At 39.0% G+C, this 17,374-nt stretch overlaps 1 protein-coding gene across 1 annotated transcript in view; it reads right to left on the bottom strand.

Annotated features, from left to right (window-relative positions):
• phf3 (PHD finger protein 3) overlaps positions 1-17,374 on the bottom strand; it is a 159,899-nt gene that overhangs the window by 44,665 nt on the left and 97,860 nt on the right. The window contains exons 6-7 of the mRNA XM_048597075.1: positions 5,744-5,894; positions 2,674-2,830 (exon numbers count right to left, since the gene is read on the bottom strand). Of these exons, the coding sequence (XP_048453032.1) occupies positions 2,674-2,830; positions 5,744-5,894 (308 nt within the window). The remainder of the gene's footprint in view (positions 1-2,673; positions 2,831-5,743; positions 5,895-17,374) is intronic.

Genomic DNA, 17,374 nt, shown 5'->3' on the forward strand with positions numbered 1-17,374 from the left:
ACAATCACCAGACAGGAATGTTCCCTCCCAATCAGGGAACACTTCAGCAGTCAAGGACATTCAGCCTTTGATCTTCAGGTAAGCGTCCTCCAAGATGGCCTTCGAGATACACAATGACGCAGAATCACTGAGCAGAAACTGATAGCCAAGTTCTGTACCCACGAAGATGGTCTCAACTGTGATCTTGGGTTCATGTTGCGCTACATGACCCCACCACACTGTCCTGTTCTGTCACTGTCACCAGGATAAATTGTTATGATCTCTCTATCCTAATTAGTGTGTACTAGTTTTGAATTACTTATGACTTTGGTTAGGCCCTCAGCGTGCAACTCTTATGCCCACCATGTTATTCTGGTCATTTGGTTTGTCTCTAACATCACCTGATTTTTAATTTTTTGCCATTATCTCTCTGCCTCAATTAATCAGATTACAGATCATCCCTTCACTTGCTATTCAGTTGTTGACACTTTACTCACACCGTCTGACACTCGATCAACTGCAGAGACCTACTATGCGGCCTGTCAACACTCCACTCACACCATTTGTATGATCTTTTGATCTCTGTCTTCACTTCACCTGATGAACAGGCAGCGCTCTAAAAGCTTGTGATTTCAAATAAACCTGTTGGTCTATAACCTGGTGTCGTGTGACTTTTGACCTAAACCAGCATGACAGCCAACACTTAAATTCTAGGACCGACTACCTACAACAGCGTCCATGTCCTACCCTGCTTTTTAAGTGGTAGCCTGAGGTATCAGTAAGAGCTTTGAGTGCTAACACTCATGCACACTACAGAACTGCGCAATGAGTTAACACCAATTGTCATTATACCTCTCACAAAACTACATTTTGAAAGCCAATTAGAGGTCACCCTCTTTAATATTCAAAATCATCCCAAGAAACCCAGCCTTTCACATTCACCCAAGCATGTATTCTGCTGATGCTCAACCTCTGCAACCAAACAGTAACGAACAGTCAGTGGAGTAATTCTGGGCTGCATTGTAGAACCAGCAGACCAAAACTACCAGTATGAGACCAGCAGCTCCTGTGCAATTTTTCATAATTTTCTGTAAAGAAAATCCTTTCAAATGAGGGAAACTCTAGCCTAAACACAAATAATGAAAAAGGCTTAACTATTCACTTCTAACAAGAAACAAAACTGACCACAATGCAAGTTCATACTATATACAAAACATAATCCTGGAGATGAGCAACTTCATGTACTTTAAACTGTGGCTAAAAACTGAATAACAGGATAAAGGGAAAACTTGATACGTGCCAACTGAACTTTAATCAAAGGAAATCTTACAGAAGGTATAAACCACAGTGAAAGATTGGCGGGGCGGGGGGGGTGGAGGTGGTGGTGGTGGTGGTGGTGGAAATAGGAAAGCAAGGAGTGAAAAATAGACTTGCAACATTAACTGTGTTTCTCACTCGACAGATGCTGCCATACCTGCTGAGATTTTCTAATTCTTTCTGTCCTCATTTCAGATTTCCAACATCTGCAATATTTTGCTTTATTAAACAAAGGCCAGCTGGCGTTTATAGAATTCTTTTCACAGGAGATCCCAATACTAATTTATAGCCACTGATGTACTTTTGAAGTACAATCATTGCGGTCAAGTTGAAAATGTGATGGCAAACTTGCACATAGTAACCAGATAATCTCTTTCAGTGATGTTATTTAAGGGAAAAACATTGGCCAGGTAAACAGGAAGAGCCACCCTGCTCTTCTTCAAAATAGTGCCATGAGATCTTTGACATCCACCTGAGGGTCTCAGTTTAAAATCTCAATCAAATGAAGGCATCCCCAATAGTGCTGCATTCCTTCAGTACTTCACAGGAGTATCAGCCTGTAAAGTAACTATCCGATTTGAATTAGCAATCTTGCAAGTCTGCTGCAAGTGTGCTACTAACTGAATCTTGGCTGACACTGCAAAAAAATGGAAATAGACTTTGATCACTGACCCAGAAGGGACATGTGCCAGCGTAAGACTACGGAAAGAATGAGCCTTGAAAGGAGTAACGTGAGAAGTGATATTATAAGAATACAAGACAGTTAATTGCAGGGAAACAGTATCAAAATAGCATATCGGGAAATATTGAAGTAAGTTGCATGACTAGGGCAAAGGGAAAGAGATTTTCAGACCGGGCAAAGGGAAAGGGAAAGAGAAAGAGAAAGATTTTCAGACCAGGCAAAAGTACATTTAGGAATGGTATCAGAAAGATTGTCCTTACAATGGATTACAATGAGATGGATTTTCAGACATAGAAATTAGGCAATCATTGAAGAATTGAAGTAATTCTACAATAGGTAGCTTTTAGGGTATATCTGGATGAATGACTAAAGAAGAAAGAAATAGCATTCATCATTATCTTGTGAAAATGATGAGTTTAATATTAGCATTAGTTATTAAGTTCATTACACCTGATAAATAACTTACTATGTATTACACGATATCTGCCAGTACAAACTGAAAAAATATATTTCCTCTGTTTTAAGACATTGTAATATAGGAAACAGAAAATTAATTGACATGAATCTAAACGCCCAACGTCAACTTTGATGAACTAGATTCCGTTATATTAATCTTACAAACAAGAGAGTGTTCAAAATTCAGCAAAATGCAACTTTTTCTTTCAATCTTTTTTGAATAATTGCTGTTTACATACTTGATTTTTTGGATCTTTGAGGTTAAACATCAAACTTCTGTATTTGCTTTTATATTTAGTATCAGTGTCCCCATAAAAAGAAAATAGTTTTCTTTCAATCCTGGCTGCAACCTTGGTTGCTCGCTCCTCTGGAACTTTCAAATCCGATTCAGAGAGCCTGAACAAAAGTAAAATGTGTTTCATTGTTAATATAACCATAATTATAAAGTTAGCAATGGGCAGTACTGTATTTCTTATGAGACCTAATATGGAGAATCAAAGAATCAAACAGTGCTGTAGTCTGCTCAACCCATTGTGTCAGACCTATCTAATTTAATTCCATTCCCCTGACCTTCCTGCATAGCCCACCCTTCCCCCTTTAATCCCTTGAATTTATTTTGGAAGTTATTAAACCTACATTCACCATGTTTTCAGCAGCGCAATCCCAAGTGCAACAACTCTCTAATATTCTTCCTTCATGTTACCTTGAGTTCTTTCCAACAGAAACGTTTGTCTTGATTTATTCTATCAAAACACTTGAGTTTGAACATTTCTCACAAATTTCTCTTTAATCTTGCTCATTCTTATTCTCGCAACATAACTGAAATAGTACCAGGCTTACAATAGTTAATTATTATACAGTGAACACAAAGTTAAATATTTAATAATGCTCAGTTGATAGGCAGTGACTGCAGATTAATTTGTGCTCTTATATATAGAGGTAAACTGAAACCGTCACTGTTGGTTTAGGTGTTTGTGAAGGAGATATTCTACAAATTACAGTACATAAATTTGTAAATATTGGGTTCTAGTTCTATCCCTCACTAGGCAATTGTGAAAAAAGCTGTAGGTACCCTTTCTTAATACTTTGACATCACTCCTGAAGTTTGGTGCACAAGATTGGACACAATACTCTAGTCGAGGTCTAACCAGAGTTTTTAAATAATATGTACAAATTTCATTCCTTCTGTACACTATACTGCTATTTCTAAAGCCAGGAATTCCACATAATTGTACCGGATTTATCAAGAAATGTTAAGCGTACGTTAAGAGTGAGCTCCATGTTTCTAACGGATTTCAACCAATCAGAGCTCCTTCAGAGCTGAAGAACACACTTTAAATCTGACAGGTCCTTGTAGTGCAGGATATGAGGGCAAGGCAAACTATGCCCCTTTTTTCACAGCAGTCAATTTCCATATTATGAAATTAAAACCTCTAGCATCACAGACAGCTCTTGTGAAGGGTTATGTATATATAAGTGCGATGGCAGGGTGCCAAGTAAGTAGGACATCAAGGCAGAAGGTGGGGAGGGGGGTCCAGATAAGTGATTGTGACTTTTGGGTAGGCTAGGGGAAGGGCATCCCACGGCAGGGAGGAGTCGTTGGGCCCTGGGGAGAGGGAGAGGTGTCTGTTTCAGTGGGACAGGGGTTGTTCGGACCCTCGGAACAGGGCGTGTCAGTTCCGGGGACCCAGGAGAGGAAGGAGCTGCTGGGTCCAGTGACGAGGGTGAGGATTTTGGGTACCAGATATAGTGGGTACTTGGGTACCAGGTTCTCTCGAGTAGAGGTGGATGCTGGTTACAGAGGAGTTTCTGCCCCCGCAGCAGGGATGTGGGTGTCAGGTCCTAGGGGAGAGGCAAGTGTCAAATCAGGGTTTGGAGGGCGTAAGTGGTCTGGCAGAGAGTTAGTGGGGGTATATATACAGTAATTTTAATAGTGGTGCCAGTTTAATAGCTACTGATGAGTTCAACTAATAGTCTAAATTATTCTGAGTAACAGTTTAATTACTAGCACTGCTTCCCTCCAAATTCACTAATTTAAATGGATTCTTTCAGATTGGTCCAGGCATAGGGGAACTGCCCAGTGGAATCTTCAACATACCCAGGCAATTCCCTCATATGTTGAGAATTCTGCAGCGTCCTGACAGTCAACTCCTAGCTACGCTGCAGAAGTGAGTATCAACCCATCAGTAAATCTGAACAATCCTCTTAAAATACCTTTAGAACTCATTAAAGGCTCATCCCTATCCTTGCGCCACTTACTTTATATTGTGTCTCCTCATTCTTCCAACCAAAACAAATCACTTCACACTTCTCTGGGTTAATTTTCATCTGTTACAAATCATTTCTGACTGTATTCTCAAAATGTGAAATTATCTTCACAATTTAGTAATTTCTATGTTTTGTGCCATCGGCAAGCTTTTACATTATGTCCCTCATACCCACGTCTAGGTTATGTATGTTAAAAACAGGACTGATCCCAATGGGAGCACCACTGCATTCTTCTCTCTAGTTTGAAAAACACTTGTTGTCTGCTTTCTATTTCTTAACCAATTTCATATCTATGCAACCTTTAATCCCTTAAAGGTTCAATTTTCCTAAGATATCAACTATATGTTTCTTTTTAAATTTGGAGTTTGTTGCTTTCAGTCCTCATCATCCTTGGTGTTATTGGAATACTAGATATTGGGGACGGTAATCAGTAGCGCAGACATATATTAAGCATGCCAAAAGATCAGGTGGGCATCTCTGAAGCGGTGAAGAACAGTCATGAGAATTTAACACTACATCATTTATTTTTCTGTGATGTTTGATAGTGGGTGGTGTTTTCCTCGTCCTATGCTCACTAGCCCAAAGGTTTCTTCCCACGCAAGCACAAAGCAAAAAAAATAAAATTGATTGTTCCTGTTGCTGTATACGAATGGATTAAAAATATTTCTACAATGATAGCATTGCTTTCCTTTGGTAACTAGCATTGCCCTTTAAAGGTTACGCCAGAAATCTTTACAATTTATGGCGACTATCAACAAAACACATTATAGCAAATACTTAAACTATTGAGAAACCATTTAAAGGTAAATAGTTATAAAAGAAATGATTAAAAACTAACCACTGAATGAACTTTTCAACAATAGCCCAGTTTTGACAGACAACTGGACACCATTACAAATAGGCAAGAAATAATACTGCACCAAGGCTGCCTTCTCACCTCATTTTTCTCTTTAGTTTCTAAAGATAACAAAGATAATCTGATCCTATTTTAATGGTTTTGGACAAAGAAAAAAAAAAATCAGCCAAATTTAATTGTTATACCTTTTTGCTAAAATATCCATTAGAGAATGCCGGACATTCTGTCTAATTTGCTCCACAGTAGGCTGAGGTGCAGAAGGGCTGGTTGGAGCTGGTGCACTATTTGATGCTCCTTTCTCTGCTTTCTTCTTCACAGCTTGTTTGTCCTTTAAGTCTGAAATAAGTATCAAACGAAACACAATCAACATTGGTCCGAATTCTCCTAAACACAGGAACACTTCTCTAAAATTAAAAGTTGCATATAGTTTTATACTACTGCTTTCCCAGGCTGCATTCTTCCCCCAATAACAAGCACTCTGAGGAAGGGTGGCGCTCGAGTAAAATCAGAAAAAGTCAGTTAGGCCAACAGAATATTCATGACATAGATATACAACATTAAAAAAAACGACACCAGCACTTAACTGAACTCAACAATACTGCCATTTTTATTTATGTCATACCAATTCAACATCCATCAAGATTTAGCAACAAACATCTTCATTAATCCATTGCTTTGTACTCCTTTATTTCATATAACTCTTTTCCATGAGGTGACAAATTCAGATGTTCCAAATATTCAGAAGCTAGAAATCCGTTTTCTTTCAATTATTTTTATCCATTTAAATTATTTTCATGCTAAGTATTAATCTATAAGCACTCAGATTCCTTTCTGTTTTACTTCTCCAACAACTCAAGTATATTCATAGTGGCTATTTTGTCTGTCGGTACACGTCACTGCTGTCAAGAATTAGTTTCTTTTTATAGACTTTGCTCTTTTTTTGTCCATCTCTTTAGATCTGTTCACCTTGCAAAGCTGAACAGACTTCATTTGATTCCTGATTTTAAGTCAGTAAAAATTCAAAAGAAGAAATATCCAGCACAAAATGCCAGAGTACTTCAGGGTTCAAATTCCACCATAGCAGTTTGCAGAAATTGAATTCAATTAATAAAATCTGGAATACAAAGCTGGCCTTAGAAAGGGTGGTCATGGCAATTATCATCATTGTAAGAATGCAACTAGTTCACTAATGCCCTTTTAAGAAAGGAGATCTGCCATTCTCACCTTGTTGGCTTAAACGACTCCAGGCATACAGCAATTCATTTGATTCTTCACTACCCTCCGAACTGGCCTAGCAAGCCTCATAGTTCAAGAGCAATTAGGAATGGGCAACAAATGAAGCCCTTGCCAATCATATCCCATGCAATTCAGGTCTTTTGATCTGTCTGAGGACGGTCTGTTGGGAAACCAGAACCCTCACATATCCACTCCTTGACAGTGTATGGACATTCCTAGTTAGCCAATAGATTTTGCTTAACTAGTACTAGGGTAGGAAAATTAAACCTATGCCTCTCCTCCAATTACTCACTTTGGGCTCTTGCTTTACTGGATAAGGTAAGATCCCAGCTGCAGTCAGTCAGTTCAGCATCTCACAATCCTGTTCCAGGTACAGATGGTCATAAGCACTGTTGGACCGAGAAGTCATGCCTCAACTCTCCAGACCCAAAAAAAAACGATAAAAAGAGAAAGATGGTCCAGAGCCCAAGTAAGATGGTTTGAGGGAATTTTAAGGTAGTCTTAAAATTCCTTGGAATGAAGGTGAGCAACTCCCATTCTGGAAGAATGGATACACAACAGAAACCACTTGGCCTAGCATGAACATACTAGTTCTCTGAATGAGCAATTCATCTAGTGTCACCCACCCACCCCACTCCCCCAGTCCCTGCTCTGCACACCATTCCTTTTCAGATAATAATCCAATTGTAGCTTCAATGCCTTAACTATACCTGTCTACACCACACTCAAGCAGTGCATTCCAGGTCCTAACCATTCACTACACAAATTTCTCTCCTTGTCACAACTGCTTCTTTTGCCAACTTTCTTATTTGTGCCCTCTTGTTCTTGATCCTCCCAGATGGGATCTACTTCATGAATTTTGAATACTGTCAAATCTCCCCAAAATCTCCTCTTCTCTAGAGAATAGCCCAAAACTCTCTAAATAAGTAACTGAAGTAACTCATTTCCTAGAGACATTTTGATGATTTTTGGTTTTCTGCAACTTCACAAACAGAGCTGTAAGAACCCTTGTAAAGGGAACCTCCTTGCTTTTGTACTTTATAACCCTACAAATAAAACCGAGAAAGCCATATATTCTACTACTGCTCTTCCAACCCACCCTCCTATTTTCAATTATGAAAATACACAGGTTTCTCCACTTTTGCGCTTTTGTAGTGTACGCTTCATATTCATTATACGAAAAGTGACACTTCCTTCCACTGAATTATACCTGCTACTTGTCCACCCATCCTACCAACTGGGCAATGTCCTTTTGAAGTTCTCCTCTATCCTCGTCTCAGTTCACAACTCATTTCTGTTTTACATTTTCAATAAATTTCAAAATTTCACCCTGTACATAAACGTCTGGCTATTAATAAAGATCAGGAAATGTAGAGGTCCAAACCAAGGTCTGGAGAACTCCACTATCTGCTTTCCTCCATTCTGAAAATTAACCACTATCACTATTTGCTGTCATGCAGCGAATTTCATATCCATGATGCTCCTCTCGGATTCTTTAAGCAAGTCTGCTGTGTAGTGTTTTACGAAATGCCTTTTAGAGAATTAAACCAGCCACCTGTCGCAAAATTCTAACAGATAGATGTTTTATATTAAAAAAACTCAATTTTTTGTGATTAAACCTTGAGTTCAAAAAGATTAGCATCTGTCTAGGAGTGAACTTCAAGTTGCCACTGAGGGTTCAGTAAAAGCTGATACCACGATTCATGCCGTCAAAGCCCAGTTTTTGAACAAACGCTGCATCCCTTTGGTCTGGCTGCCACAGCACGGGTATTTTAACAGCTTTTCTCCCACCAAGCCAAGGTTCAGACCTCCAGTCATGGGAAAGCTCTGCAGGGTAGCGCACAAGGGGAACAGTGACGCAGGTTGTTTAGTGAATTGCAATGACAAGCCAGATAACTAGCCAAATAGTAAATTGTCAGTGCTCCTGAAAATCAGCAGTTATCCTCCTCATTCCATCTCGATCTGACTACAAAAGTTTGACATTTGATATGACAAATCACACCATTGTCCCTTACAACTCTATAATCACCTACTTGGGTGGACTGCGTTCTTATGTAATGGTAATCAGGGAATCACGACAATGGCTTGTCTTCTTCTTAAACACCATGACATCTCCTGAGACTCTATATTTGACAGCTTATTTCTAATCCAAATGCTAGACCTCCAAATGATTTTTAAAAAGCTAGTTTTCACATATACACAGAAGACTCCAAACTCTATCTCAATCTATCATTACTGCTCTATCTCTTCTCAGCCTCAACCTCTTGTCAGCACCCAGTACTAAAATGAGCAGAAATTTCTTCTACTTGAAAGATGGAAGCATTTGTCTCCTGTTTAGTCACAAACTCCACTCCACAACCAACTCCATCTTTTCCCATCATCTGAGACTGAACCAATATCTTTTGCAAACATGTCAAATGTGACCCAGAGATGTGCTTCCAACCACCTATCCCCAACTTCAAGATAATCTATGTCCACTGCCATTGTGTCACCCAATTCCAATCCACCCTCAATCTGTGCTGAAATTTTCATGCACGTTTGTTATCTCCAAACAAGTTTGTTCTAAAATCTTCTGACACCTACCTCTTCCCTTCTATATTCCACCCTCAATAAAATGGAGATAATATAAAACTGCTGTTCATGTCCAAACTTGCACCATGTCCCATTCACTCACTAATCTGCCCTGGCTCCCAGTTAAGCCACATTTTAATTTAAAATTCTCATTCTGGTTTTCAAATCCCTCCTTGGCCTTGACCCTCCACATCTAATTACCTGCAATCTTCCCCTGATCCGTCTGCCTTCTAATTCTGCCCTCCGGAACCTCCCAGATTTCAATGACTCCAACACTGGTGGCCACACCTTCAATCTGTTTACAGTACTGGAATATTAGAGTACTAATCTCTAGCATTCCCTCCCTAAACACTTTATTACTTTATAAGCCACTCCTTAGAACCTACCTCGCTGACCAAGTTCGTGGTCATCTATCCTAATAACTCTATTTGTGTTCAATCACATTTTGTTTTGTACTGTATCTATGAAACATATGCGATTTTATTACATTAAAGAGCATTACATTACACAAATTGCCACAGTAGAATAGGTGCAGCACAAAGGGAACCCATTCAGCCCATCACGTAGGTGCTGCTCTGAATGAGCAATATATCCACATGGTACTACATATTGTTGTTATCTGAAAAGAAACAATCCACTTCTCTTTTGAAAGTGTCAGCTAACCCAGCCTCCACCACAGAGTCAGGCAATGCATTCCAGATCTTACCCATTCTCATGTTATCATTGCATCTTTTGTAAATTATCTTAAGTGCTTTCTGATTCTTGATCCTTCTGCCAATGGGAACCATTTCTCCCATCTACCTATCCAGAAACCTAATTTTGAATCCTATCTCTTCTCCACCTTTTATTCAAAAGATAGTCCCAACTTATTCCCACAAGCATTGTTTTCGTCCTGTATGACAGTCTTCCATTCAACCAATCCATGCCAACCATAATCCCAAACTAAACTAATCCTGCCTGCTAGCGCTTGGCCCATATCCCTTCAGACATTTCTTATTCATGTACTTATCCAAATGTCTTTTAAACATTGTAACTGTACCCGCATCGATCACTTCCTCTGGAAGTTCATTCCACACGAACCACTCTAAACATGTTGCCGTTCATATCTTCTTAAAATCATTTTCCTCTCACCTGAAAAAATATACCCCCTAGACTTGAAATCCTCCAACCTAGGGAAAAGACATCTGTCATTCACCTTATCTATACACCTCATGATTTTATAAGCCTCAATGAGGACAACCCTCAACCACCTACATTCTAGTGAAAAAAAGTCCCAGCCGATCCAGCTCCTCCTTATTACTCAAACCCTCCATTCCTGGTAACATCCTGGTAAATTTTTTCTGAACCCTCACCAGCTTAATAATATTCTTCCTATAACAGGGTGACCAGAATTGCAAATTGTACTCCAGAAGAGACCTCAACAATGTCCTATACAACCTCAACATTACATCCCAACTCCTATGTTCAAAGATCTGAGCAATAAAGGCAAGCATGCTAACTGCCTTCTTAACCACTCTATCTACATATGAAGCAAACTTCAAAGAATTACGTACGTGAACCCCTAAGGATCTCTATTCTACAATAGCCAAGGCCTGCCCTTCATTTTTTTTTACCAAAATGCAATACCTTGCATTTATCCAAATTAAACACCATCTGCCAGTCCTCAGCTTGTTGACCCAATCAACCAAGATCTATTTGTAATCTTAGATAACCTTCTTCACTATCCACTAGATCACCAATTTTGATGTCATCCACAAACCTATCAACCATGCCTTCTTTATTCTCATCTAAATCAATTATATAAGTGACAAAAGTGGATCTATCACCAAACCCTGCTGGTAACAGGCCTCCAGTCCGAAATATAACCCTCTACCACTCTGCATCCTGCCATTAAGCCAATTTTGAATGCAATCTGCACGCTTCTCCTGAATCCCATGTGATCCGACTTTACTAATTAGTCATACCACGTGGAACCTTGTCAAATGCTTCACTTAAGTCAGAGTAAATGTTAGCCACTCTGCCCTCAATCATCTTGGTTATTTCCTCAAAAAACTCAATCAAGTTTGAGAGACATAATTTTGCACGTACAAAACCATGTTAACGATCCCTAATCATTCTTCGCCTCTTCAAACGCATAAAAATCCTACCTTTCAGAATCACCTCCAACAGCTTATCCACCACTGAAGTCACACTCATAGATCTATAGTTCCCTGGCTTCTCCTTTAGATCCCTTCTTAAAACAAGTTCCATATGCCTAGCAACATTATTTGATTTTTTTTCCCTGTACCGTAATGCTGCCACAGCCTGTCCGCTGTTTGCCTTGGCTGAAATCAGCCATTTTGCTCATGTTGGAAAAAACCCAAAGGTGTAAAAAGAGGATGGTCATCTTCATTTCCACTTTTAGGAATCTGTACTATGTAGATCAAAGCTTCAGGTCATCTTGGACTAAGTCAGTCAGCCTGATTACTTCCTTCTATGAGGGGCTCTCTCGACAACCTCTTTGGGCAGGGTCCTGACAAAAACAGGAAGCCTTCTGCAGAGATGCTCAACTCTGATCCACACAAGAGCAGGCCCAATCTCTCCAACATCATTTCAAAAAGTAATAAGAAGGGTCATCTTAAATTGCCTCCAAAGATTTCATAGACTGCCCTTGGCTAAAAGGAAGAGATGATGGCAGCTCTAGTTTTCTCATGGTCAACTGACCTGCACTTACCTCTGGTCATCACGGGTGCTATACGTTTGGAAATGTGGATGAAATATTGAGATCATGCCGCCACCTGCCCTGAACAAAAGTAGCAGCTATTTGAATTTGAGAGTTGAGAACATTCAGCTTTGTTGTTCGTTACATATCTCTCTCAGCAGAGATGCAGGAGAAATTCAAGCCCTTTCAGATTTCCTTCCCTTAGCCAATTTTATTATACATGAAAAAGTTTTAACCTAAGTTCCATCGTTCCTGCTTCTGTAATATAAGGAATATTATCAAAAGGCTTTAAGTGATTTAAGTACTGTCCATTTGGAATGTTATGTTCTGAAAACACAGTCAATTATTCTTTCTGAAGATGACTTTTTCCTTTCTAAAACAATGCTGACTGAATATTTTGCACCCTTAGTCACAAGACCGGAAGTACAAATAGCAACAGTAAGCTAAAAATAAACAATTGGGAAAAAATAGGTAGATCAAAAAAAACACAAAAAAAGGTAAGATAAAACAAGAGGACTAAAATAGACAAAACTTCCAGGATCTGATGGTTTCAACTTTCGGCTATTAACCAGTACAGGCAGCAAAAGAAAGTCGATATCACTATTACTTCAGACAACTAGAAGGCAGATACCAAGAAATTGTACAATTGTCAGTTGAGGCTATTTATGGAATCTCTTATCAGGTACGATTTGACCAAACAATGTATACATGGATCTCTGAAGATTAGGTCATGTCTAATCTAGTTCTACAAATCCCTGATCAAACCTTCACCGAAAAACATTTTATTCCTGCAATGTCTCAAAAATGATACAATTGTCATCTAGGCCAGGGTACAGTACATATTTACCTTTATTATAGTGAGGTATCAACAGGATAAATGGAGAAAAAAATTTAACAGAAGTGATTTCCTCTGGCAAGGAAGCACAGAACCAGGAAGCACAACCTTGAAATTAGAGCTTCACAGTAAAATCAGAATGCAGTTTTTCCACACACACAGCTGTGGAAATCTGGAATTCTTTTCCCAAAAACACATTGCATGCTGGGTCAATTGAAACATTCAAATCTAAGATTTACTTTATTAGGTTAAAGTTGTCACAGAATTTGAATCAAATGGTGAGAAAATGGAGTAGAGGTTCAGATCAGCCACAATACAATTTGATGGTGTAATATGCTTTAGTGACAGCATAATCTATTTAGCTCCTAAGCTTAAAAAGTTCTTTCATTTTGTAAAGTTATCCCAAGAAAGATACTCAAGCCTATTTCTGAAGAAGCATTCTATCATTTTCTCAAGTGAGATTCCTTCCTGGATTTGATTTGTTCCCTACCGTAAATGGATACCGTTAACAAGTTTCCAATCAATCATTCTTGCCTCAAAAATGTTTGGGCTGAATTTTGTGGTCAGTGGCAAAGCAAGGGCAAGGGCAATTGCTGATTGCTAAAAAATCTATCCAATAAAGACCTCTCTGGTATGTATTTTCCTTTTCTGGGCAGCATTTTAAAGCAGTGTCAAGTAAATATAATTCACCTTTATATTTTCAGATGGAGAAATAAATGATTAGATTAAGACAGGAGACAAAGATAATAATAAATTCCACGTTTTTAGACAGTTTCACTTGAGAAATTCCATTAACATTCAATGAATTTCAAGGCCAATGAGAATGTTTGCCAGCAATTATGAAGTTACTACTTCGTTAAAAACACAGCCTTGCTATAAAAATCCTTAGGGTGTAAACTAACAAGTAGAAATGGAAGTTCCAGCCAATTTAATCAATTTCTATTGATTCAAGTCTGAAGAATGGCAACAGCACAGAAGTATGGAATTACTGACAGAAACTTCTAGTTTTCCATGTTAGTCTGCACGTGCACAAGTTCCAGAGGTGGTTGTTAGCATCAGGGGAGTAACGGTGGCAAATAATGAAAATTGTACCACCATTATCACAGTAAAAATCAGGACCAGGATAGCTGTCAGCACTACACCTCAATCTCTCACAATCCACAAGGAGCAACGGTTTTGTTTTTTTTGAGGTATTTTATTTTCAATCTGCACCTGAATATTTTTGACAAACCATGAAGTCTGAATAGAAACCGACAGAACTGCGGATGCTGCAAATCAGGAACAAAATCAAAGTTGCTGGAAAAGCTCAGCAGGTCTGGCAGCATCTGTGAAGGAGAAAACAGTTAACGCTTCAGGTCCAGTGACCCTTCCTCAGAACTGTTGTTGTTGAAGTCTGAATAGATGTTTGTTACTGTTGGACAGTTACCAATAACCCTTCTTTGAGGAGTACTTTGAAAGGAGAGGGTCAATATATTGATTATTTACCCTCAGTTTAATTTTCATTATAATCAAAGACTGAGAGGGTAATATACAGATACATACATTTGGAGGACACCAAATCTGGAGATTAAATCAAAAGACAGCGATTGTGATAGCAGGTTTGGTGTCAAAAGCCTAATTGCTTAAAGTGGAATTATAAAAGACATGAGAAACAAAGTGTAAAATCTAAAGATCTAAGATCAAATCTGAGAAAGCAAAAAAGGATTGTTTAAAAGAAAGCAAAAACACAAAAAAGTGTGACTATTTGCTCTGGACAAGAGACTTCTCTTTCCTTGTTCATAGGATGCAAGTGTCTCAAACTAGTTCAGCATTAATTGCCCTTCAAAGAAGTCGTGAAGTGAAAAGCCCTGTACTTAAATGCAACAGAACAGTTATATATAGTTAGATCATTTCAGAAGAGAGTTAAAAGTCAAACATATTTTCTTGGGTGTGGAATCGTACATGTGATACCAGGTAGAGATGGGAGATGTCCTGCTCCCAAAGGATATTTCACAATCTGGTAGTTTCAAAGGGCACCATTACCCATACTAACTTTTAAATATTAGATTTATTTAACAGACTGAATTTAAACATAATGGCATCTGAAGCTGTGTCACTTAACTACTAATAACAGTATTATAACCAACATGGTACCATACTACCCTTTGTTACAATCCAAAAATAAGGAGTAGTATATTTAAACAAGCTAATAAAGCATAATTTAAGTTTAAAATTTTGTTCGATGAAGCTAGTCTCATAAATAAGGCTCACATATCAGTCAACAGTTCAAATCAGAAACAATAGCGACGAGCTCTGCAGAAAGTTTGTTTTAAAAGAAATCAAGCTCCCAATCCGATAAAACTGAAGGATTCAGTCAAGTGTAGCATTTAGGTGAAGAAACATAGAAAGGTGAGGGGGACCAGGGCACGCACATACAACAGTTCTACTTCAAGTCAGATTTTTGCTCTCCATTGGAAAAGGGGAACAACAGGGTGACAAATTAACCTAAGCAGTTTTCAGAATAAACCTGGATATAGGAATTGATACTGGAAAAGCTGTAAAGCAGTATCCAGAAAAAGAAAACAGAACATAGAAGATTATTTGGACCAGGAAGCCTGCTCTGCCAGTCAATATAATAATGACTTAAATTCTGTCACAACTTCATTTACCCACCCACTCCCCATATTCTTCCATTTCAAGACATGAAAAAGTCTATTAACTCAACCTTGAATACGCAAATTATTGGGGAAAGTTCCAAAGATTTATAATCCTCCGTGGAAAGAAATTCTCATCTCAGTCCTAAACAATCCAAGATAAATGCAAAATACTGCAGCTGCTGAAGATGTGAACCAAAAATTGCTGGAGAAACTCAGTGCTGGGCAGCATCAGTGGAGACAGAAACAGAGTTAGGGTTGAGTTGAATATGACTCTTCAGATTCATTGGTCGCAAAATGGTAACTCATGTTTCTCTCTCCATAGGTGCTGCCCAGATATAGGAGTGCTTCAACAGCATTGTCTTCATCTCTTATCCATCTGCTTGCGTTCTAGATTCCCCACTCAAGGGGAAACACTCTGTCAAAGTCGATCTTATCAAGCCCCTTCAGAATCTTGAATGAGTGCTTAAATTTCTCAGCCTCTCAACCTAGGAACAATCTAATAAATTGTGTTATGGGAGGGGGGGGGAAAATCACTGGACCTGAAACATTAACGCTGCTTTCCTCCACAGATGCTGCCAGACCCAGGTTTTTCCAGCAGTTTCTGTTTCTGGTACTGAATCTTGTGCTGCTTCCAAGGAAAAATAAAAGTTTTAGATTGAAAGTGCTAATAAAAATAAATTTAAAGATCTTTGGATGCCTAAATAGTGGTTCGCAATTATAAACAGGAATGAATTGGACTGTAGAGCAAAGCTCTCCAAACTGTGCGGCATGACCTTGATGTGGCCATAGATCTCATATTTCCTCTTCCATTGGGTCTAGTCCCTCCTACTAATAGAAGCATCTTCTCCATGCCTCTTAGTATTCTGTAAGTTTCAATTAGATTCCCCTCCTTCATCCTTCTAAACTCCACTGAATACAGACTGAGTCCTCAACCACTTCTCATATATAAACCCTTCACCCCCAGGATCATTCTTGTAAACCTCCCGAGAGTCACCTCCAAAGCCAGGACATCATTCCTTGGATACAGGGCCCAAAACTGCTCACAATATTCCAAAACTGGTCTGACCTTATACAGCCTCTGCACTACATTCTTGCTTTTGCATTCTAGCCCAAATCGAAATGAATGTTACCATTGCAGTTGCCTTCTTAACTGCCATCTGTTTGCATTTTAAACCTTAAGCGAATCCAACTGAGGACTCCCACGTCCCTTTGTTCTTCAATTTTCCGAAACCTTTCTCCATTTGAAAAAAAATAGTCTATGCCTCCATTCTTCTTACTGAGTGCATAACCTCATACTTTCCCACATTGCATTCGATCTGCCACTTCTTTGCCTACTCTCCATCCTGTCCAAGTCTTCTACAGTCTTCTTGCCTCCTCAACACCACTGCCCCTCCACCTATATTTGCATCATCTGCAAACTTCACAATAACACCCTCAGTTCCTTCATCCAGATTGTTAATGTGTAACATGAATGGATGTGGTCCCAACACTAACACCTGCAGAACTCCACTGGTCACCAACCGCCATCCTGAAAAAGACCCCTTTATCCCTACTCTCTTCCTTCTCCCAGTCAGCCAATCTTCTATCCACGCCAGTATCCTTGCCCCCAACAGAGGGCTTACCTTATTTAGCAGCCTCTTATCAAAGGCTTTCTGGAAATCCAAATAGATCACGCCCACTATCTCTGACTAAATTGCTTGTTACCTCAAAGAATGCTAATGGGTCAGGTATGACCTCCCTTTACACACTGAATTATCATTCTGCAGCTTTATTATTGCCTTATTTTTGCTTGGTGTTCCGTTGTGGGGGGTGGGGGGGGGGAGAATGGGAATCATAT

This window comes from Rhincodon typus, chromosome 5 (assembly GCF_021869965.1).
Source record: "Rhincodon typus isolate 14 chromosome 5, sRhiTyp1.1, whole genome shotgun sequence".
Classification (NCBI taxonomy): Eukaryota; Metazoa; Chordata; class Chondrichthyes; order Orectolobiformes; family Rhincodontidae; genus Rhincodon; species Rhincodon typus.